The sequence below is a fragment of the Hemicordylus capensis genome, chromosome 4, assembly GCF_027244095.1.
Source record: "Hemicordylus capensis ecotype Gifberg chromosome 4, rHemCap1.1.pri, whole genome shotgun sequence".
NCBI lineage: Eukaryota > Metazoa > Chordata > Lepidosauria > Squamata > Cordylidae > Hemicordylus > Hemicordylus capensis.
Window position 1 is genome coordinate 105,431,776 of NC_069660.1, and position 22,671 is coordinate 105,454,446.

Below are 22,671 nucleotides of genomic sequence, written 5' to 3' on the forward strand. Positions count from 1 at the left end.
TGTTGTTCATGTATCTGCCCTGTTCACTAATTTTTACAAGAAAGCTGTCCCTTTCACACATTAGGGCGAAAAATATTTATATTCGGTTTATCAACAACAACCAAATCCTCAAAGTGGCTTAGATAGCAAAATGTATGAGGAAATTGGTTCTGACCCCCACACGGTGCAGAGACCCACCAGTTCAAGAAAGGGGCAAGCCTGCTGCTTCCAAGCCACTCTGCAGCCTGCCTGCACCACTTCTGATGGTGGGGCTGCCCCATGGCTACTAGGGAGGGCATTCTGCACTCCTCAGGAGGAACGTCGTAAGTGCTACCAAAGAGTGTATCGTCATCATACTTCTGCAGTAGCATCAGAAGTGTGATGATTCTCTCCTTAGTAGCCACAGAGTAGCCCTGCTCTTGGAAGTAGTGAAACTGGGCTGCAGACAGGGTCAGAAGCAGTGAGGTCATCCCTCTTTTGGAATGGGGGCATGCTGCATAGTATGGGAGTCCATCCGCCCTGTCCCTAAAGGGCTCGCAATCTAAAACACAAACCACAAAAGAAACACCAGCAACAGCCACCGCAGGGACACTGTGCTACATTGAGGCGCTTCACGGCAATCGTGTGAAGCGCCTCTCAGTGTAACACGATAACGGCTAAGGCGTGTGAGCTGAACCCTCCCCTTTCCTCCACATTACCTCCCCACAGTTTCCCCACTGCAGAGATTATTCTCACATCCTTGCTTCAATGCTACAACTATGTCAGGCTGGGGCAGAGAAGTACATGAAGCAATGCAGCACTGCAAGATAAGAGAGGGGAAGGGACTGGGTCCTCCTGTACATATCTATTGTAAAAATTTGGGCCTCATCCCCTCCTCTTCTTTACACACGAATGGTGCAGACATGTTCCCTATCAGTACAGCAAGTGTGAGGACTAAATGACCTGAACTCCATGTTCAGATCTGTTCGTGTGTCCATGTTCAGGTCTTTCTTCAGCTCTTTAGGCATTCAGCAATGGAAACATAGAAGTACTTTAAAAAAAACAACACAGCACATTCTCACAGAATGAGAAATATATGTATTGTGCATCTATAACTTGATTTGGCCGGCAGCGAGGTTTAGACCCCATACACCTGCAGAATATGTAGGGGGAAGTATTCTGGTCAAATTTCAACATTTGGCAAGGCCCTGCACAAGCATCTTTCCAATATGGAATTGGCCTTCAGTTACAGCAGGGAAGTCCTACATTATTTTATTTATCTGAAATATGTCATACTCCGCCTTTCAGACCCAGGGTCTCACAAGGCAGCAGTGTGGAACCAAATGTGTATATGCAGAGATCTGTAAAGACAAAAGCAAAACAACAACCCCCTCTCCCCAAACCAGAAATATGTGAACTGGGCTATACTGACTGGTTCATTCACAAATACCATCAGATGTAATGAAAAAAATACCCTCTTTGTTCCTTCTACAACTTATCTTCTTTCCCTAGAGCCATTTCCTGCATAGGTTCCACAAGCAGTAGGGCAAATAAATGAATGTCAGGGTTGTGCACACCTCTCATCACAGGAGAACATCATGTGTCACCCCATGGTGTATGTGGGAAGCACTGTACATGTGTAAGCACTGCATTATCTTGTCCATATTCTTTTTGTGGCAGATTGCCCATACAGGTACATAGATGCAGGCTGGGTTGGACGTGATGTTCTACATATGGTGAGGACCCACACATAAGCTTAGGCCGAATTCAGACAAAATAGAAAACTGAAGGGCCCCTTCATCTCCGGTTTCTGAAACTGCATGTCTGAATTATAGTATTTTTCATTGCATGTACACTTACATCAATCATTGCATATTTTTTTAGTATTTTCTTCTCAAACTTCTCCAGCACATCAAGTTTCATCAGTGCTCTCTGGGCCATGTTTATTGCTCATTCCCTGGGAAAAACAGGGTTCTTCTTTTCTGTAAAGAAAATAAAATTTGGAAAGAAAGGAAGAATGAGTAGCAAGAGTGAATTTGATGCACTAAGGAATGTGATGCAATATTTTATGTTATAGACATTGTACAGTAAAGAACCTGGTTGGCCATGAATATCTGAATATCCATTTAGTCATAAAACTCTCTGGTTTTATGTCCACAAATCCTTATGAACAAGGATGCTGATACAGAAGTCCTCTTCATACTTTATGTCCCCAATTACAGAGAATTAGGGAAGTGCAAACCGGTTCAATCTTGAGGTTAAGCTGAAACCGCCTGGGCAGGGCTAGATTTTGGGGTGTTTTTTTAAAATGGTGGACTTACCACCTCCAAGGCTTTGCTGGGTGCTGCTGCAGCCATGAGTGGGTCTCTGGCAGTTCCTCCTCTTGACACCGGCCTCCCCCTGGTCTCCCACGAGCCATTTCCTCCCTCTCTGATCTCACAGCGGCCATTTTGGAGGCCACCAGGCATGCGCATGGGCCATTTGCATGGCTGGGTCATGAGGCAGGGAAAGAAGCCACCCAGCCAGCCAGTGCTGGAACAAAGCACCGGCTGGGTAGCAGAGGGGCGCAACCCGTGGCAAGTGCTTCCTTCACCAGCTGGTTGTGGGATGAAGCAAGGAGGGGTGCTTTGGCAACCACCCCCAGAACCCGGCAGCCCAGGGATGCTCATTCCCTCTTTGCCTCATTGTTCCCACACCCTGGATATGTGCCAGTATGAAGCTGCCCTCAACATTGTCAGCTTGAAGGCAGCTATGCTCCAAAGTGCAATGAAACAGTAGAGAGATAAAAATGATTTAAACGAAATCAGCGGGAAGGAGAAATATTAGAATGCAAAGTCACAGTGCTGACAACTTTAGCAAGCACATGTGATCTTGGGGACCTACAAGAGGCTGCATTATGTTTGGAGTACTGAATCACGGGTTGGAAGAACAGCTCCTCTGAGACAATGATCTTAGACAATAAATGCCTGGATATAGCTCAGGCAACAGAGGCCTCCAAAATCAGGCTAAAACCTGGAGAGTGGAACAATCTCTTGTTGTGCACGTGATCAGATCAAAGCAGGAACAAATGAAACAGGTTCCTGCACCTGGTATGAGTGGCATCTACTGTCGCAGTTAGCATGAACACAAAAAGGCAAACTGTCCTACATTTGGCTAGCAATGTGCACATTGTAGAGAAATGAACCATGTCTGGACTGTGTTTGATAAAAGGCGAGAGGAATGTACTTAGAAAAATTCAGGAGGGGGCACACTCCACAGACAGTGCTGAGGATATGGAGGTCATGGCAATCTCCCTTGGCTCTAACCTGTATCCCAACTCTGGGTACATCAGCAGTAGGGATGTGCACGAAGCATTTCGGCGCCTGATTCAAGGTGCCAAAATGACTGAGTTCTCCCGGCCAAAACATTTCGGCAAGGGCTCAATGGGCTTCCCTCAGCAATACTGCTGAACACTCAAGATGGCATCCGCGCATGCACAGACACCATTCACGTGATGATAATGCCTGTGGGTTGCTGGGAACAGGAAACTTCCTGTTCCCAAACAGGAAGCCCCTGTACAGCTTCGCTTGTAAGAACAGACAGCAGGGCTATTTGTTATGGACAGCGCTGCAGTGGGGTAGTGGGGGGTGGAGGAGGAGCAACAGTGGGGCAGGTATACCTGCCTCCCTCTGTTTAAAGTGCCCACTTGCTGCCACCCCAGATGTGCATGAAATGCTTTATGCACATCCCTAATCAGCAGCCACAGGACTCTCTGCAACAATGTTATTGGGCCAACGACCTGCGAGATTTCAGTTTAACAGTGGGGCATCATGCGGTTTGATTCCCCAGACTGAATTAGGGTCTAGTACAGTTATTAGGGAAAGCAGCTGCTCCGTGATCATGTACAGTAAGAGCATCATGAACACAGCAGGAAAGTGCAATCTGACACAAATACATTCCCCAAACCGCCCTGAGCCATTTCGGAAGGGCGGTATAAAAATCAAATAAATAAACAACAAAACATATCCACTTACATTTGCTGTGGAAAAGGGGACAACCTCCTCTTTGGGGTAAGACAGTCACCCAAGCAATGCACTTGATAAGGGTCCGGCACTAGAGTTGTAGCTGTGCCATACAGAACGTTCCCAAAATATAGACAGGGGAAACAACACTGAAGAACAATATGCATGTTTTCAAAGGAGATGGCTTTTTAGATTGAGAGCTACAACTAGATCTATTAGTAGACCCAGTTTGCTTGCCACATAGCAAAATTCCAGTGGCAATAAATGAATCTGTTTGCAAAGAATTGACCAGCTTGCAGAACAGGGATATCATTACAGCAGAAGACACAAACACTCCATGGAGATGCTAGTAGTAAAGAAGCCATCAGGCAAATTCAGGCTGCTTTGGCCACAAATCAAAACCATCACACTGTTGGGAATTCTCTCTGGTAAGAGAATCCCTTTTTCATTATAGCAGAGTGCACAGGGGCACAACACAGCGGAATTTAGTTAGGCATGCGTGTATGCTGAGAGTAAAGTAACTTGGAGCCAGAAAGTGTGGAGTTAGGATCTCTAATCTAGCTAGCTAGCTGGATGCAGATGGATTCTGCATCTCTGCACACATGGTGCAGGGAGAGGAGCTTGCATGTTGCAAGGTAGAAAGAACAGGAAGAGAAGAGAGGAAGGAAGTGGCTGGAAGGAAAGAAGTCCCCTGAGAGTAGCAATCTACATTCTAAAGGGATAGTGTCAGAGCAGTAGAGAAGGAATGACCAATGTCTTGACCCTCTAGCCCTCTGACTCACTAGTCTGTCCTCCTGTGTCATTGAGACAAGAGACAGCGCATAGTCCTTCACTTCCAACACACACAAGAGATGCTATTATCTGTTGCTTACCAGTGTTGATATTCCACTGGATCTCTCCAGAGCCTAAATATTTACAGTTTGTTATATAAATCAGGGTTTTTAACCTTGGGCCCCCAGATGTTGTTGGACTACAACTTCCACAATCCCCAAGCAAAAGTCATTGCAGCTGAGGATTCTGGGAGTTGTAGTCCAACAACATCTGGGGGGCCAAGGTTAAATAACCCTGACATAAATGGTTTCTGGCATTTAAAGCTAGCTGAGCAATCAAGCAAATTGACTACATTTGCTATACCTCCTGACCAGACTAGGTGGCTATACCTTCCCACAGACATCTCACTTGCATCCAAAGTGTTTTAAAGGAAACAAAACCCGTCACTTGAAGTCTCGCCTGGTGTGAAGATAATTGTAGTTGACACCCTAATCGTAGGAGAAGATGAAAATGAAACAGAAGCAGAAAAAGAGCATGGCAACAAATCACATTCATTCTTGCTGTGTTGCAGAGAGAGGAATATGAAAGTGAGCCCTGAGAAAATGAAACCAGCACCAGGTGGCATACACAGGACACATGCATACAGCTGAAGGACTACAGCCAGATGCAGAAAGGCTGCAGCCATTCAAAACATGCCATCACCAGTGTTCTCTGTAACAGGGATTCCCAGATGTAGTTGACCATGAGGCTGTTCTCACATGCAGCTAAGACCAGGCAGGCTAAGGCAACCAAGCCCGGTCTTGGCTGTGCATGAGAACTGCCAGCAGCCATGTGGCTGCCGGCGGCACCTTGGCAGCAAACTTGCTTAGGAAACCCACCACTCAGCCAGGGTTAAGGGTGCAAGCGCGCCCTTTACCTGGGTGAAGAGCTCCTGTTTCAGCACTCTGTGGTGCAAACACAGCACCATTTGGGGGATCCACCCCCCAGCAGTGGCCAGGAGCCTGCTAATGTAACACATTAGCAGGCTCCTGGCCACTGCTGGGGGCTAGATCCCCAAAATGCACTGTGCATGGGATTTCTAAGGGCCGAGACAACACGTCTTGGCCAGTGTTCCTCGTAACAGGGATTCCCAGATGTTGGTGACTACAACTCCCATGATCCCTGGCCAAAGGCCATTGCCGCTAAGGATGCTGGGAGTTGTAGTCTACAACATGTGGGAATTCCTTTTACAGGGAACACTGATCCTGGCCCCCGGCCCTCTGTGCTGTCTGGGCCATGGAGGATCATGACACCCAGCAATGGAGGAGCGGTCATCTGCGGAGAGATAAGTTTGTCTAGCCTTCCTCACTGCGCACCCTCCCAGCCCTTCTCAAGAATCATGAGAAAGGGCCTTATAACTGGCCATTGCCGCTGGAGATGCTAGTCATCAACATCTGGGAATCCCTATTACAAGGAACACTGGCCACCACCAACTAGTATAACAGGATACAGCATTTACGGAAAAGGTAAACTCGTGTCCTCATTGGGCAGCTGAAGTGGAGCCCCTGAACCAGCTGTCAAAAAAGACAGTGGAGTGTCTCTGGGTAGGACTCCAACAACTAGTATTTGAGAGATTAAAGCAGTGGATCACAAAGGCACTTGTCCTCAAATACTCCCCTTCCAACCAGTAGAGCAGTGGATTCTACACCGTGATGCACCTGGAAAGGGAAAGGGGTGGGGACCATACTGCCAAAGGGACAACCAACTGAATATGCAAACCAGGAGCCTTCTAGTAAGGGAGCAAGGGGATGTGTGAACAGAAAAAGAAATACTGCCTGCAGTGTTTAGCACAGAGCAGGGGTTCCCAACCTGTCCTCTTCTAGATCTTGTTGAACTACAGCTCCCATCAACCCCAGCCACAACTGCAATTCAGCAACATCTGCAAGACCACAGGTTGGGAACCCATGGCAGAGAGTATTTCCAGCAGTATACTTATGGGCACCCAGTAACAGTGTTTTTAGGTGTGCACTGTTTAGTGCAGCTAAGTGACTGCATTACAGAAATACCAGGCAGAAACCAGATCCTATCCTGGCAAATCTCTAGTGTTGGCAGGCACACTCCAGAGGAGCCCAGAGCAAACTCTCTGCTTGTTATTTCAGGCAGAAAGCACAGCACGTATTTTCCTTTCTCCAAGAAAACGGAATACTTTCACTTTCCCTGAAATAACAAGCAGAGAGTTCGCTTGGGGCTCCGGAACCCGAGCCACGCGCACGGGGCATAACTGGAGGGGGGCTGCCGAGTGGGGCCGGACCCAGGCCGCCGTTCGACTGGGTCCACAACTGATATAATGGGAAGACCCATCCTCCTTGGACTAGTAAAGTAAAGTTGTGCCATCAAGTCAGTGTCAGCTCCTGGCGACCACAGAGCCCTGTGGTTTTCTTTGGCAGAATACAAGAGGGGTTTACCATTGCCATCTCCCACTCAGTATGAGATGATGCCTTCCAGCATCTTCCTGTTTCATTGCTGAGCAATATAGGAGTTTCCCATAGTCTGGAAAACATACCAGCGGGGATTTAAACCGGCAACCTCTTGCTCCCTAGGCAAGTTACTTCCCCGCTGCACTAGAGGGTGATGGAAAAGATACTTGCTTTGCATATGGGAATTGGCAGCTGCTTGTGAAGGGCTTTGGGGCAGGAAGCCTGAGGGTGGAGCTTCTCTCTCACTGCAGCTTGCTGAGAGCAGACTTCTAATAGCTTATCTGGAACACAAAGGAAGATCTTACCTTCAACCTAATGTCTGGAAGTGCTTAATGCTAATAGAGGAGTCATAGAGATCTATTGCCCTTTAAGGACTTAATACCTGCTTCTTGATTGGCTGACCCATCCAGTTTCTATCATCTTCTGATAATTGTGGTATAGCTAGTCTTTTTCTTTTTCAAAAAGAAATGTTCAACTTTTGCTCTGTCTACTTTCTGTGAAGCATTTAATTACGTAGGAAATTCCTTGATATTACAGAATTCTCCCCCCACCCCCCGCCAGGGACTTTCATACACAGCAGGCTGTACCTCGGGTTTATAGGGAGGCTTTACTACGAACTTGAAGTTGTCCAAAAAAGAGACACAAAAAGTGGATTTTTTTTAACCCCGGATATAGATCGGGCTACACTCTAATGCGCAGTGAAAAACCTGAACTGCGTGTGAAGTGCTCCCCAATAACTCACAGGGACTTCAGGGTAAACCGCCCTGAGCCATTTTTGGAAGGGCAGTATATAAATCAAATCAAATCAAATCAAATCAAATCAAATCAAATAAATAAATAAATAAATAAATAAATCTATCTGGCCATCATCTGAATGCAGCACCTCCATTCCGGAGGAGATGCGAGTTAAAGGGCTTTAAAAGCCCAGTGTGAAAGACATCCAGTAGGAGGTATTAAGGCTCACTTTTTCTACAAAAAATACATGGTTTAAGACAAGCATACAGAAATGTGGCAGGTTAATGCAGGTTAACTTTCAAATATTAGAACCATCATTCAGAGAAGGGAAAATATGAGGAATATAGCAGGAAACATTCAACCAATGGGAGGAAAATGATATGCTATTGCTACGTTGCTGTTTCTCATGAGGTCACAGTTGCATGGAAACTATGACTTACTTTGATCCTCACGATTGCTCTAAAGGCTTTTCCTTGCACTGCTTATGCATCTGTACTCAGAAGTAAATCCTGCTGTGTTTAATGGGCCTCCTCCTAACTGCACATAAAATTGCAGCCTTACTGTGATCCCTGTTTCAACAGGCAGAGGAGAAACTGAGAAGGAATTTGAAGTTGCAAGGCTGCATGTTTTGATTTTTTGCAATGGGTTATCTTTCTATCCTGAAAATGAATTTGCTTTTTTGAAAAGTGCATTGAGATACCAGATATGCAACCTGCTCTCACATAGCTTCTGTGCAAGATTAGATTATTCAGTTTTCTATCAGGCTTGCAGCTAGTAATAGTTTGCCCGAGCATAGGAGCTCATAGTAATGACAAGATTGCTGAAACTGGCTGATATACTGCACAGTGTTATGCACACGGTGGAACATAACATTTGCCCAGTTGGGCAAGAGTGGTGTTACACAAGCATAAACAAACATTGTGTCAAGTTGTACAATTCTTACACTTCCGCAACGGAGCTCTTGCACACCTGTACAAATGTCTAACATTGCACAATATGTTCACTACAATATGCTTTATATATTCTTGAACTGAAGTAACTATTTTTAAAAAAACAACATACAGTTTCTTCTTGCCATCACAAAAGGCTTATCAACTGGGATAAAACATATAGATATTACTATAAGTGTTTAAACAAATTTTAAAGCAAGCTAAGGCCACTTGCTTATTCTTGTATCGCATTTGTTGCTTAGGTGTTGACCTGTTCTTTCCAGTTATGCAAGTAGTCCACCTGTTCGCAGAATCTTTCAAGAAAAAAGCAAATTGACAAGTTCTGAGTTTAAAATCTAGAAGGAAAATAAAACTAGGTCTTCTTAATACCTACATTATTAGGAAGCGGAAAGGCTGCAAACAATTTCTACTTTATCCATGTTATCTTCATTCCAAGATCATAGGATCCGCAAAGCAGGCAGTAAGCTAGTTTCTGGGCCACCTATTCCAGTTCTGCAACATTAAGACATTCTAATACAGATGCTGATAGCAAAGCAAGGACAACTGAAATGCAACCTAATTGTATAACACCATATGTACGTACAAAGTGGGATGGAGGCAGCCTAGGGTCTTCCTTGACATTTAATGATATCCAGTTCATGTGCAGAGTCAAAAATACTTGCTTGACTTTTTAAATTGTTCTGATTCCCTATAGTCAGAACAGGTACCAACACCATACCTTTGCACTAGACATCCTCTTGACAAGAAAAGGGGACTTACTTCACAGTGATCTAGAGAACAATGTCTCACAGGACCAGCATCATGGAACCTCTTAGCAATAATACCTCGGCATATGCTTTCTGTGACATAAGTGTTCTTTGAAGGTCACAGCATGATAGAACTTACCCATTCTCATTGTGTCATCATCTTTGGCTAAACCTGTCATGCTCAGCAGGATTCAAGCTCCTTGTAACAAATGTGACTTGAATAGGAATGAGGAAGGGAAGAAGGTTTTTTTGGTTTTTTTAAGGGAGGACAATATTCTCCACAAATAGCAGTGATTTCCACTATTTCTCAAGCGGGGAAAATATTTTACCAATATTTGGTTTAAAACAAATATTCACTGCGAGAGCCATTTCCCACTGTGCTGACCTCTGCCCAGTACCGTGCTTTTTCTCAGTGCTGGAAGGGCCATTTAAGAGAGACTAAGCCCTCTCTTAGGTGCTCTAGAAGGAAAGCACCAGGAAGGGTTGCACTTCCCATCCCAGCACTTCATGGATGCCTTTCAAGATGGTGGAGGGACTCAAGAGGGCTGTGTTCCCTTAAAGGAACACTGCTTCATCCCCAGTGCTAGGCAAAGTGCAGTACTGCACAGTGAGAATGGGCATCTTTGCATGGTGCCAGGGGACTGTGCAGAGTATTCAGCTTTGGCCAAAGCTTCACACAGGCCGAATAAACAACCGGGCCACAGTTAGGGGTTGATGGGGGCTGCCACTGGCCCCCAGGCCTTACAATGAAGAACACTGATTTACAGGAAGCCTTCGGAACAGAAATGCTATGTTTAACAATCCAATTTCTAGATTAAACTTCAACCTTTTCCTGTGATATAATGCATACATTTCACAGATGAAAACAGGGATATGCTTATAAACCCTCCTATTATTATAATAAGGAGCACTGTTGAAGCCTGCCCAGCAGTGTTCCCTCTAACAGGCATTCCCATGAGCCTTGACAGACAGGGCTTCCTGCTCTCGGACTATCTGGCCAGCGAAGCCACTTGGAATTAGACTTGTAACATTAGGGAAGCAACCCTTCCCCTCTCTGCTTGGAGTTTTCTTTTGTGAAGGTTAACATGCTTCCATGTTTTGCTTGTGGCCAATGGCCACACATCCCTTTTCCCCAAGGGTTTAGTATTGTAATTAAAACACCCTCTGTGATCTGGCTCTGTTGAAGTCAACACACACACTTCTGCTTAATTAGCCATCAGCCTCGGCTTTCTATTTCTCCGCCCCACAACCCCAACACACACAAGTCCCCAGCGTTTGTCAGCCTTCCTGCACCATCACCTTTGTGTTGGCAGCCCCCTTCTAGCTCTATGCTCCCCAAACTCTCTCTTTGCATCCCTTATGGCCTCCTTGCATTTCTTTGGCAGAGTTTCTGTTCCTTTCTGTTCTCTTCATTGGGGCAGGACCTCCATTTTCTGAAGGAAGTCTTCCTCCCTTTTATAGCTTGCAGTCTCACTGAGGAGATTCTAGGATGGCAAGGAAATGCTCCTTTTCTGCAAGGAAAGCCCTTTGCAGACTGCAAATTCTCTCTCCTCCCTGGATCTCCCCCCTCCAAAAACTTTCAAAGAGCAGAAAAGAGAGAGATCCACTCTTTACCTCTGGGCAGCTTTCTACAGCATTTGCATCATAGGCGTGACTTGCTCTTATCATGTTAATGTGGAAACTTAAATCAGCACCTGGAGCTTTCCCACACAGAGCTTCCAGCTCTCGGGGTACTCACAGCATGAGGGAAGCAGCCCCTCTCCTCTGCTCTCTCGGGTTTTCTCTTTGTGCAGATTCACATTGCACGCCTCTGTGTTTTCCTTCGAGCCAAGGGAGGGAGGGAGAGTAAGTGTTTGTGAGTTTTGGAGCTCCATGGGAAGGAACACAATGTTGCCTTCAAAACCTCATGTCCTAGACTGGAAGCATTTGTATACACTAAGAGATTTCTTCCATTCCTCCCCCCCAACGCATGTGTGCAGAAGTGCACCTAGCTAATTTTGGAGCCTGGACCTAAAGGCCTTTGGAGGCCCACTCTCCCCTGCAAATTAAGCATCATCATGCTCCGCCAGGCGACCACACCACCCAGGACAGACTAAAGAGGATTGCGGGGGGGGGCAGGGGCTGTGGAGGCCCTGGACTTCGAGGCCGAAGTCCAGGAGTAAGAGCACCTCTGCATATGTGGTGTGCTTTCCATCAGTTTGTTGGTAAAACCTCTTTTTTAACGAGCAAAAACCTTAAGCAAGCAAGCAGACTAATATTGTTCCAAAAAGTCAACTTGAGCATACACAGAAAAACCTGCTTAAAACCAGGATTTTAAAAACCCAGAAATACATCGAGATAAGCTAGAATTTGGAAGACAAAGGCCAGTTTGGCTAGTATGTGAAGACACACACTCTCTTCCGAAGGAGATTCATGGTAACAGCCCTGTGTGGAAACGCTCCTGCTTCAATTTATCTCCCAAAACTCCTGGGTAAAACAGGATTTTAAAAACTTGTGAATAAATTGGGATGAAGTGAAATCCAGAAGAAAAAGCCCAGTGTGTGTGTAGGGTGCTTCCAAAGATATCAAACTGACCTAGGCGGGAATCCAGCTTCCGTGAGAACAAACACCGTCCCTTCCGGAAGAAATTTGGGGTTAAAGCCCTTGTGTGGAGAGCTGGTCTTGTGATAGCAAGCATGACTGGTCCCCTTAAGTAAGCAGGGTCTGCCCTGGTTGCATATGAAAGGGAGACTAGAAGTGTGAGCACTGGGGATGCAGCTGCTCTGGGAAGAGCAGAAGGTTTCAAGTTCCCTGGCTTCTCCAAGATAGGGCTGAGAGAGATTCCTGCCTGCAACCCTGGAGAAGCCACTGCCAGTCTGTGAAGACAATACTGAGTTAGATAGACCAATGGTCTGACTCAATATATGGCAGCTTCCTATGTTCCTATGAGAAAGCTCCAGGTGTTGTGGTCTACAACTCCCATAATCCCCAGCCAAAGGCCATTGCACCTGGGGATACTGGGAGTTGTAATGAACAACATCTGGTAATCCTTGTTAGAGGGAACACTACAGCCCAGTCACCCACCAGCAATGTTACAGGTTGTTGAAGACTCTATTTTGCCTGCTGTTTGCTGCTTGTATGTCTTTATGCAATAGTTAGACGATAATGCTAGTTCCCTTAAGAGCTTTATAATAAACGAAGAGGACTTAAGACATATTGCTGGGTGGGGGAATTATAATAATATTGAGCTAGGTGATCAACAGTTAAGTGCAGGCCTCAGTGGCTGCAATGTACATGAAATAGCAGGCGTGCATGGTGTAATTAACTGCAAAATAGGCGTGTACACACATCTATATATAACCAGTATCAAACAAATTAGATCAAACACATACAATACAACTAATCTTTACTACATATCTTTACTGCCTGTGTCGTAAAGATTATGTTGGATTGTATATTTTGGATCTAATTTGTTTGATAGTGTACTTCATGGTGCATTTGCACTAGAGATACAGTGTGTCCTCTTCCTACTTCAAGAGTTCTTCTAGAAATGTGGGGAAGGTAGCTGAACCCTGAAGAATGACAGAGAATTCACATTATTTTATTGCCAAGAAACAAAAATAGTGACATAAGGTTACAGTGGTTTTTCTGAGGTGTTCTGAGTGTGGATTCTATAACAGCAAATGAGATTTTCAATGAGACACCATGAATCCACTCTAATTTGCTATCACAGAATCCACACTCAGAATACCTCAGAAACAACCTGGTTGTTGGCACCCTATGTGCACTACACCACCACTTGCTCTGGGCCACCCCAGCACCCCCCAAGTGCACTTATGGGGCTGCTGAAAGCTCCATTATACCTTATGAGGAAAAACCTTAAAGACGTGTAAACTTCAACAATTCACCAAAAATCAGCCCTCTGTCCAAATCCTTTGAAAAAATTCTGTTAGCTTCCTTGCCCCTACCTGGCACTACCACCAACCCCACACTGCTCTAGGCCACCTCTTTCCCCCTGACGTGAAGCGATACACCCTCCATTGTACCTAATGGGGGAAAACCTTAAAGATGCGTAAACTTCAACAATTCACCAAAAACCAGCCCTTTGCCCAATCACTCTGCAATTGGGATGGTAGCCTCCACCCATTAGGCACTACCACCCCACCCCACTCTTTTGGCCCAGATCCTACGTTATGCCCCCAATCTGCCCCAAAGACACTAAAACTTCAAAAATTCACCAAAAACCAGCACTTTGCCCAATCCCTCTGCAATTGGGGTGGTAGCCTCCACCCATTAGGCACTACCACTCCACCCCACTATTTTGCCCCGGGACCCAAAATTTGAGCAGACGTCACATCAGACCTTTTTGCATTGAAGTCAATGGGAGGCAAAAAGGCGGGAAATATTTGGCCACAAAATGGAGGGCCAAAACAACAGATATTTCAGAGCCGAAACGAGGGTGATTCGTTTCGGCTCCGAAAAATTTCGGATGGCTAGAAGGGTGATTCAGTTCGGATCCGAATCACCCGAAATTCGCTGTTTCAGGGACAGATCATTCTGTACCCGAAACGTTTAGCACATCCCTAATGGCCTCCTTAACTACCATTTTGTTTTCCTACCACTTTACAAACCCCACCCCACATTACTGACAGGAATAATAATAATGAAGACACAAGGACTCTGATGAAGCAGCAACAGCTTCTTTATTACATTAGCCCTGCTTGAACTGCCTAAACTCTCTCAAAATACAAGCACACACACTGCTTTCCTTTAACACTCCAACTCCCTTTAAGGCCTTTGGCCCGTCCCCTTGGCAGGATCACTAAATTCCACCCCTCCCCAGTCTTTGATTCTCAAACGAAACCCAACCCAATGAGAAAGGGCGAACAAGAATCACTGAATAACTGTTGAACAATTTCCTCAGTTAGAGGTGATCAGTAGACTATCGATCTTCTATAATAGCTCCCAGGGATTATTCTGTCCCTCAAATGAATACTATTCTTATCCTATGCAGTGCTGACTCTTGATAGCATGCAGGCTTCCAGACCGCCCCACTATTAGAGGTTGTCTGCTCCTTGATGGCGGCTGGGTTAAAAGTAATGTTTGAGAGTCCTAGTTTAGTCCCAGGAAGTTGATCTGATGGCAACCTGCTTCACTCAGTGGCTCTTCTTCAGAAGTTCCCTGTGATGGCAAACAGCTGAAGATTATTGGATGAAAAGGAAGTATCTTAAGGGCAGAGACTTGATATATGTGTGAGGAGTGGGATGTGATGCCTGGACCATCTCCAGTGGCAGAGAAATGATCTCCTGGGCAAGTTTAGGACAAGATTGTAAACCGCCCTGAGCCATTTTGGAAGGGCGGTATATAAATCAAATAAATAATAAATAAATAAATAATAAGATGACCTGGTCCAGCAGACAAGAGCTGTACTCTGAGGGACTTCCCAGAGGAGATACTTTCCAAGAGGTCTAAAGGGACTTTCCAATGATGAGTCATGGGAGTGGAGCCCAAAAGCCAGAAAGGCTGCCCTTCCAGAGGATCTATATTATACCATAGCAAGTCCATGGAGTTAGGAAGAAATCACTGTCTTGCAACCCAGGACCTGCACAGCACCTTCCTTATCCTGTTAGCCATGCCCAGCATCACCTGAGCAAAAAGGTTGGTCACCTTTTTGGCTAAGTAGAGAGAAGTATATGTGTGGTATGAAAGAGACTTGTGCTGAGACTTGTATTGTTGTTGTTATCCTAAAGCTATGTTTCCTTTGTGGATATCTGTCTTTGTGATTACAACTATTATTTTTAACTATTAGTTATTAATAATTATTATAATTAAATAATTTAAAATAATAATAATAATAATTTTATAATAAAATAACATATTTAAACAATTAAATAATAAATAATTAAATAATTATTTGATGATTATTATTTAATTATTGGCATAATTATTAGTTGTCATTGTTACCAGTTCTAAATACGCAGTAACTATCTATCTTTATTGAAATTGCATGACTATTATCGTTATCATTTAACTCTGTCATTGTTGTACTGTAGGGATGTGCTGAAATGTGATTCGGCTTCTGAATCATGGCACAATCCCTTTAGAATAGAAGGCTTACTCAGCTACTTTAATACAGAGGGGAGCAGGTCCATCCCTGCTCATCCTCTGATCACCACCATTGCATTAATCCTGGCGCTCCCCCCAGCTATGCCCATGCACTGGCGGGGCATCTCCCAGCTGCCCCTGCATACTGATGTGATGTGCAGGCTGCTGGGGGAGGGCGCTGCTGATACACACAGATAGCTGGCGGGGGGAGGAGGATCTGCCAGTATGGAAGTGGTGGAGAGGAGTGGAGGAACAGGGACAGACTTGCTCCTCCTGAGTGTTAAAGGTGCTGGGTATGCCCTTGATTCTAAAGGGATTGTACCATGAACCGGAAGCCGAATTGCATTTCAAGTACATCCCTATTAGAGTGCCTCTGCCTTAATAAAAGTTACATAAAAATATGTTTTAATTCTGGTTTCCTGCATCCATGTCTTCCTTGCCCCCTTGAAATAAGATCCTAAGCAAAACTAGAGGCATTTCCTTTGGGCATAATATGCATGATTGATTGATTAAAGGAATCATGATCCTGTTTTCTACCAAAGAAAACCACATGGCTCTGTGGTTGCCAGGAGTTGACACTGACTCGATGGCACATCTTTACTTTACTAGAAAATATAACAGACAGACTGCCGCCAGCTTGGGCCACTGAATATATAAAGTGATTTCCAGGGTTGGAACAGGTGTCCATAGCTGTCGATTTATGATCAGTTTGTTGGGCTGCTCTTGGTTGCTCTGTAGTTTAATAAGGGCCATAAGACCAAAAATGGGTCACCCTGAGCCCAAATCTACTTGGACTCAGTTTGGACTGCTTTTTCTGCTTCCCCATTGGCTTGTGGAGAGTGGGGACTGGTTGTGATGTGTCAACAGTTGTATTTTTCCACAAAATGGGCAAACTCTTTCCCCATAAATTGTGGGGCATTATCTATTAGAAGCCCTCCTGGCCATTATGTTCTTTAAACAACTGATAGTAGTGGATCTTGTAAGATCAGGTAGATACGCAATTTCTAGGAGCCTAGAGAAATAGTCTTTAACAACTAGGCACCTTGTTCCTTGTATTTCACAGATATCCCTGTGAAACCCTGCTAACTGGGCAAACAGACACTTTTTTAACATGGTGATTCTCTTTATTTAGAAGTGGGGGAGTAACGGGCCCTATTCATCCCCAGCACAGTACCTCCAGAGACTGTTTCTGGTGTCTATCTTACATTTCTTTTTAGATTGTGAGCCCTTTGTAGACAGGGATCCATTCAATCAATCAATTTATTCTCTATGTAAACCACTTTGGAAACTTTTGTTGAAAAGTGGTATATAAATATTTGTTGTTGTATCTGCTCCAATCTGTTTCCAGGGTCTTTGGCAATGGGTGACTAGTGCTTCTTTCATTTGGGAGGAGGGTGTATGCCAGTGGCAGAACTCACAGCTTGCCACTAAGGGTCTTGACTCAGCTTTCGCTGTCAAACCAAGTATTGTGTGCACTCTCTGCATTTAGTGATGCCCTGGTGGCCCTCATGCAGTTCTGCTAGTATCTTTTGTCTCAAATCAGCTGGAATGATGATTCTTTTGCCATAAAGAACTAGTCCTTTTGACTCTGTAAGTGCTGCTCAGTCTGCAAAGAAAGGATTGACATGTAGCTGGCATGTAGTTTGCAAACAATGGCCAACCACTCTGCATAAACTTCACTACTACCTGTAGCTCTGAATCCACAGCACTATGCACTGATATTCCAGTTCTGAAATGGTGCTGCTGCTTCATAGGTCAATTTCCTCTGTCGGTTGATCTGATTCAGGATCACAGATTTCTTAGTGGAGCTTGACAAAATATCAGCTACCGCAAGTGTCTTGTTTTCATTGTACTCTGTGATGGGGTTATACTGTATCATTCTGAGGTGGAGCATCTGATTGGCACACAATTAAATCTTTGCAATTTATTAGGGACACCCAAGGCTTGTGGTCTGTATAGAGTTTGGAGAATTTCAGCATAAAGAAGTAGGGATGTCCAAATAAAATGGATTTAGCATTTTGTTTCAAGCTCAAAGTGAAACACAAAATGACCAAAATGTTTCCAGCCAGCTGTTTTGGCAAAATACCTCGAAAGGTTTCGAGAGTTTCGGCCATAGGGCATGATGGGGAAACTCAAAACACCCCATTGTCCCCCATGGGTTACCAAAGTGGGTTGGTTGGTAGGGCATGATGGGTGCTACCTACTACCCAACCCACAATAGAAATGAGGAAGTGGGCAATTTTAAACAAATTTTAACCTTTCCCTCTAGGATCCTATGGGGGTTTGGGGAAAAGGTTAAACATTTGTTTAAAATCATCCACTTGCCCATTTCATTTGTGGGTTAAGTGGTAGGTAGCACCCATCATGCCCTAGCACACAATCCACTTTGGTGTCCCTAGGAGCTACCCATAGGGAACAATCGGGTGTTTCAAATTCCCCATTGTTCCCTTTGGCCAAAACAAGCTGCACAGAGTGCACACATGTTTTGAACTGCAATATGATTTGCAATGCATTTTGCTAACCTGCCTTGAAAGAAGCACACAGTAAAGGAAATTTGTCCCTCCCAACACAGAACACACATTTCAAACAAAGTCCAAAAATGACCAAAAGAGAATCACTGACCCAGAACCCACTGCCAGCCACAGTGCCTGCACTGCAGTAATATCCTTGGCACATGTTGCTCTCTTGCACACAATTATGACACCTTACTTCCTAGCATTGCAACAGCTTTCACAGCAGCATCCAGGGCTGTCCTTAGGGCATGGCAAGCAGGGCGACCCCCAGGCTCTGCTCTTTTAACTCTCATTCAAATTAATTGGAAAGGGGCCCTGCACTGGCTGATTTGCCCCAGGCCCTGCATCCCACCAAGGCTCTCCAAAGGACAGCCCTGGCACCATCCTTAGCAGCAAGCTAAGCTAAGCCATACCCTCAACTAGAGCAACTTCAGCTACATTTTGTCTGAGTACATCTTGCAATACAGATTCCAGAGCAGTGAGTGAAGCACAAGTTAGTTCAAGGCCAGACATGGAGCTCATCACAGCAATCACAAATATATTACACATATGAGAGAGAGAGCACACTACCACTGTCCATTTCTCACCACAACACTACCTCACAAAACAAACCACAACTCAAGGAAGGAAGGAAGGAACCCAATATTTGCCTTTGTAAGTCTGAGATCCAGCAAAACCAGATAGTTTTAGCAGCAATAGCACAGCATATTATACTAGGGCTGAGAAAGAAAACCACAAAAATCAAGCCTACCTACCTCCTCTCCTGATGTATCCTCTTCAAGGGCGACATAAGGGCTCTCTCTACCTCCCAGTCACTCTGAATACATTTTGAAGTTCCCTCCTTTTGTGTTCCACCTCCCTCCTCCCCCCCGACAATGGGGGCACAGTTGCCCGTGGCAACACTTGATTTCTATGATAACAAGCCAACTAAGAAGCAAGGAGATCACAAACCAATTGGAAGCCAGTGCCAGAAAACCAATTCGCAAGGGGAAAACAGGCCTCCAAAATGGTGCTCTAAATGTCAAAACATTTCAATCGGAATGGGGTTGCTTTGCTCTGAGCTCAAAACAGGCCCTTTTAAACTAGGGTGTTCTGTTTCAAGCTCGAAACACTTGAAACAGCCCATTTCGAGTCAAAACGTTCTGCACATCCATACAAAGAAGTATTTTCAGAACTTCTCGTGTCCAAAATGCTGCCAGACACACTTTCTCAATTTGAACATACAGAGTAAGTGCCTAGATAGGAGACCCAGTTCTACATACATTGCTTTGAACATTTGCCACCTTGGAAGAAAGGCAGGATATAAATGAAACATGTGTATACTGCTGCAAACTTACCAACTGCAGTGTTCAGTTTATGAAATGCCTTCCCGCAAGAGCTCCATATAGCTGCTTTGGTACTTACTTTTTCTGAGCAGCTGAAACTTGATTTTTAAGAAGGCCTTTGGATTAATTTGTCCTGCTAAATTGTTTTTGGCTATTGGTGGCAGTTCTTTCATTGACTGCTTTACCATGTAATCAGGGGTGGGACTGTAATTGAGCACAAGGGTTCCAAGAACCCATGCACTACTGCTGTTGGGGCAGCCATGCTCTCCACAAAGGGCACATGGCAGCAGACCCCTGTTGCAAACTTTCTGCCCACTGTATGTGTGGTGGCAGTGGCAGTGGCAGTGGCAGTAGTGGCAGCGGCAGCGGCAGCAGCCTCACTGAAGGAGTAGCCTGCTGCTCAGTCGCCATGCACAGTGGGAATAGAAGAGGCGCCCCATGTACATGGTGGAAAGAGAAGGGGCACCACTGCTGGAGGGGTGTCACCACCACCAGGTGGCTGGGGCAGGTGGCCTGAACATGGACTGCCTATGCCCTCCCTTACCCTACTCTACTGCATGTCATTGTTTTTATTGATTGCTTGTTTTACTATTGTAAATTCAGTATTGTAAGCCACCCTAATGGAAAGAGAAGGTAAAGTTTTAATGGAAAGGTGGGGGTTTTAATGGAAGGGTGGCATATAAATATTTTAGTAAGTAGAATAAATGTGCAAAATTTGCATTAGGGTGGTTAAGTAGAATTGGTAAATCTTATTCTAAGCAAAGGAGTTAATTTTAACTAATTGGGTAGCATCCAGAGTGGTCCTAGTGCAAGGGAGTCATTACACACACCCCACCTTAATGCAGCCTCAAGTCCCCTGAAAAGCTGCTCTGGATGCTACCCTCTGTTTCCCAAATCTGAAAAAGTAGCTTGCTAGGCAGCTATGGATGTGCTATACCTATGCAAACATTTTTGTGTGAGATTGTACATTACTTTGGAGAAAACGTTGATGCTGAAAAAGAGGTGGGAGGGTTCTAGAGAAAAGAGGCAGTTGTTGGGTAGGATTTGTGTGTGTGTGTGTGTGTGTGGTTTTTTTTTAAGATTGTGGGTTTTCCCACAGACTGACTCACATCACAGTAAAAGTTAGATATTAAAGCAGAAATGATAAGCTCCTCTTAGGTTTTTGGTAATGTAGGTCACGGTTCACAACCTGTTTTTGTCTCCCCATTTCTGTTTGTTCCTCTACCAGTGCATTCTGAATTACGCACATCAAATGGCAAGGGACATTAATTCTGCATCTGTTAGCAGAGAAATCAGCACAGAAGAAGGACACATGGCCTGATGGATAGCAAGGTAAAACTCCATTCATAATTTCAAACAGTTGATAAGGCGGAACTATATATTTTCTGGATCTTTGTTAACAGGGTTAAACTGTACCAACTTATTTATTTTATTTTATTTTATTATTTTATTTCTATACTGCCCTTCCAAAAATGGCTCAGGGTGATTTACATAGAGAAATAATAAATAAATGAGATGGATCCCTGTCCCCAAAGGGCTTACAATCTAAAAAGAAACATAAGATAGACACCAGCAACAGTCACTGGAGGTACTGTGCTGGGGGTGGATAGGGCCAGTTACTCTCCCCCTGCTAAATAAAGAGAATCACCATGTTAAAAGGTGCCTCTTTGCCAGGTTAGCAGGAGTTTGACTTGACTATAAATATATGGCTCTGTAATACATCTACTGTAGCTGGAAATCCTTTGTGTTTGATTATTTGTGACATTTCAGAGCATTTTTTTTTTTAAACCAGTTTTAATATTTTAACCCAGTTTCAGGGTTTTTAATTTCTGCGATTATTTAATTGTTTTAAAATGCTTTTAAATTGTTAATTGTTGTTATATTGTTTTATTTTAGCTCTTGACTGTTTTAATGGTTTGTTTTAATTGTAAACCTCCCTGAGCCATTTTGGAAGGGCGGTATAAAAATCAAATCAATCAATCAATAATAAATATAATGTAAGAAGATGCCAAGAGGTGTTTAATTGATAAAATTACATATTTTGTCCCAATGGTTTTTTCCCCTTCCTTTGGGAAATAAGTTGAGAAGGTCTTTGAAAAATTGTATTATTATGTACACATCTGCACTAGAGTTCTTTAGATTTTGCCTTCTTTCTGTGGCAAGATGCAGCTTCTCTAGTGCTCCAGCGTGTGTCCATGTAGAGGCATGGATATGAAATGCAGCACCCTGCTTGCTTTCCATCCCTGCCATAACTGCATATTTATATAGTAGTTGTTGCTGCTTGTTGAATGTGTCTGAGTTGCAGCTTTTTAAAATTAAGTACAGCCAGATCCATTGTGAGCAACTTCGAAAGCCGGTACCGGACAAGTTCTTCCTTTTCAGGATAAAGGAAGACAGTATACAGTAGACAAAAAAAAGCCATAGCCAATATGTAATGAGGGCTGCAGCTCAAACTGTTTCGAGAACAGTTTTCATTTGTGAAATATGGGAGAGTTTGGTACTTCGCCTCATTCCTGACTGTTCCTGGCTCACTTTCTGGCCTAGGAATGAACCCTTAGGGGCAAACTGGATGAGATGTTTTCTGTGTGCTTAGTACTTACGTGTCATCTCCCCTAATTAGCAGTCAATGCTTATGCTGTTAAAATAGCCCACAAAAGGTCAGTTTAGACAAGAAGCTTACCACATGGTTATTGCTTAGCACATGTGTGTCTTGTTCCTTTTTAGTAAACAGCCAGTTCCCACCCTCTTCATGATTCTGATCTGGGGACGGACACACACACACAGCTGCTATTTCCTTCACAGTGGAATCTTCAGTTGACAAGAAAGGCTGTTGTAGAATATATGAACATTGTGTACACCAAGCAGAGAAGAGTCTTTAGCAATGTATAATAGTCTAACATAGGAAGCTGCCATATACCGAGTCAGACCATTGGTCCATCTAGCTCAGTATTGTCTATACAGACTGGCAGCGGCTTCTCCAAGGTTGCAGGCAGGAATCTCTCTCAACCCTATCTTGGCAACGTACTGTATGCTTTGGTAGTTTGTTGGTTCAATAAAAAAATCTTGTCCCAATAAAAAATAATAATCTTGTCCTATCTTGGAGAAGCCAGGGAGGGAACTTGAAACCTTCTG

The 22,671-nt window shown here is 44.3% G+C and overlaps 1 protein-coding gene across 9 annotated transcripts in view; it reads right to left on the bottom strand.

Annotated features, from left to right (window-relative positions):
- LOC128325300 (uncharacterized) overlaps positions 1-22,671 on the bottom strand; it is an 82,514-nt gene that overhangs the window by 34,510 nt on the left and 25,333 nt on the right. For 2 of the 9 annotated variants that reach the window (XM_053250947.1, XM_053250939.1), the window contains exons 1-4: positions 9,455-9,657; positions 9,245-9,363; positions 7,358-7,467; positions 1,819-1,940 (exon numbers count right to left, since the gene is read on the bottom strand). In XM_053250947.1, the coding sequence (XP_053106922.1) occupies positions 1,819-1,899 (81 nt within the window). In that variant the 5' untranslated portion in view covers positions 1,900-1,940; positions 7,358-7,467; positions 9,245-9,363; positions 9,455-9,657. Of the gene's footprint in view, positions 1-1,818; positions 1,941-7,357; positions 7,468-9,244; positions 9,364-9,454; positions 9,700-22,671 lie in introns of those variants that run through there. The other 7 variants (XM_053250941.1, XM_053250940.1, XM_053250944.1 and 4 more) reach the window with 7 other exon arrangements.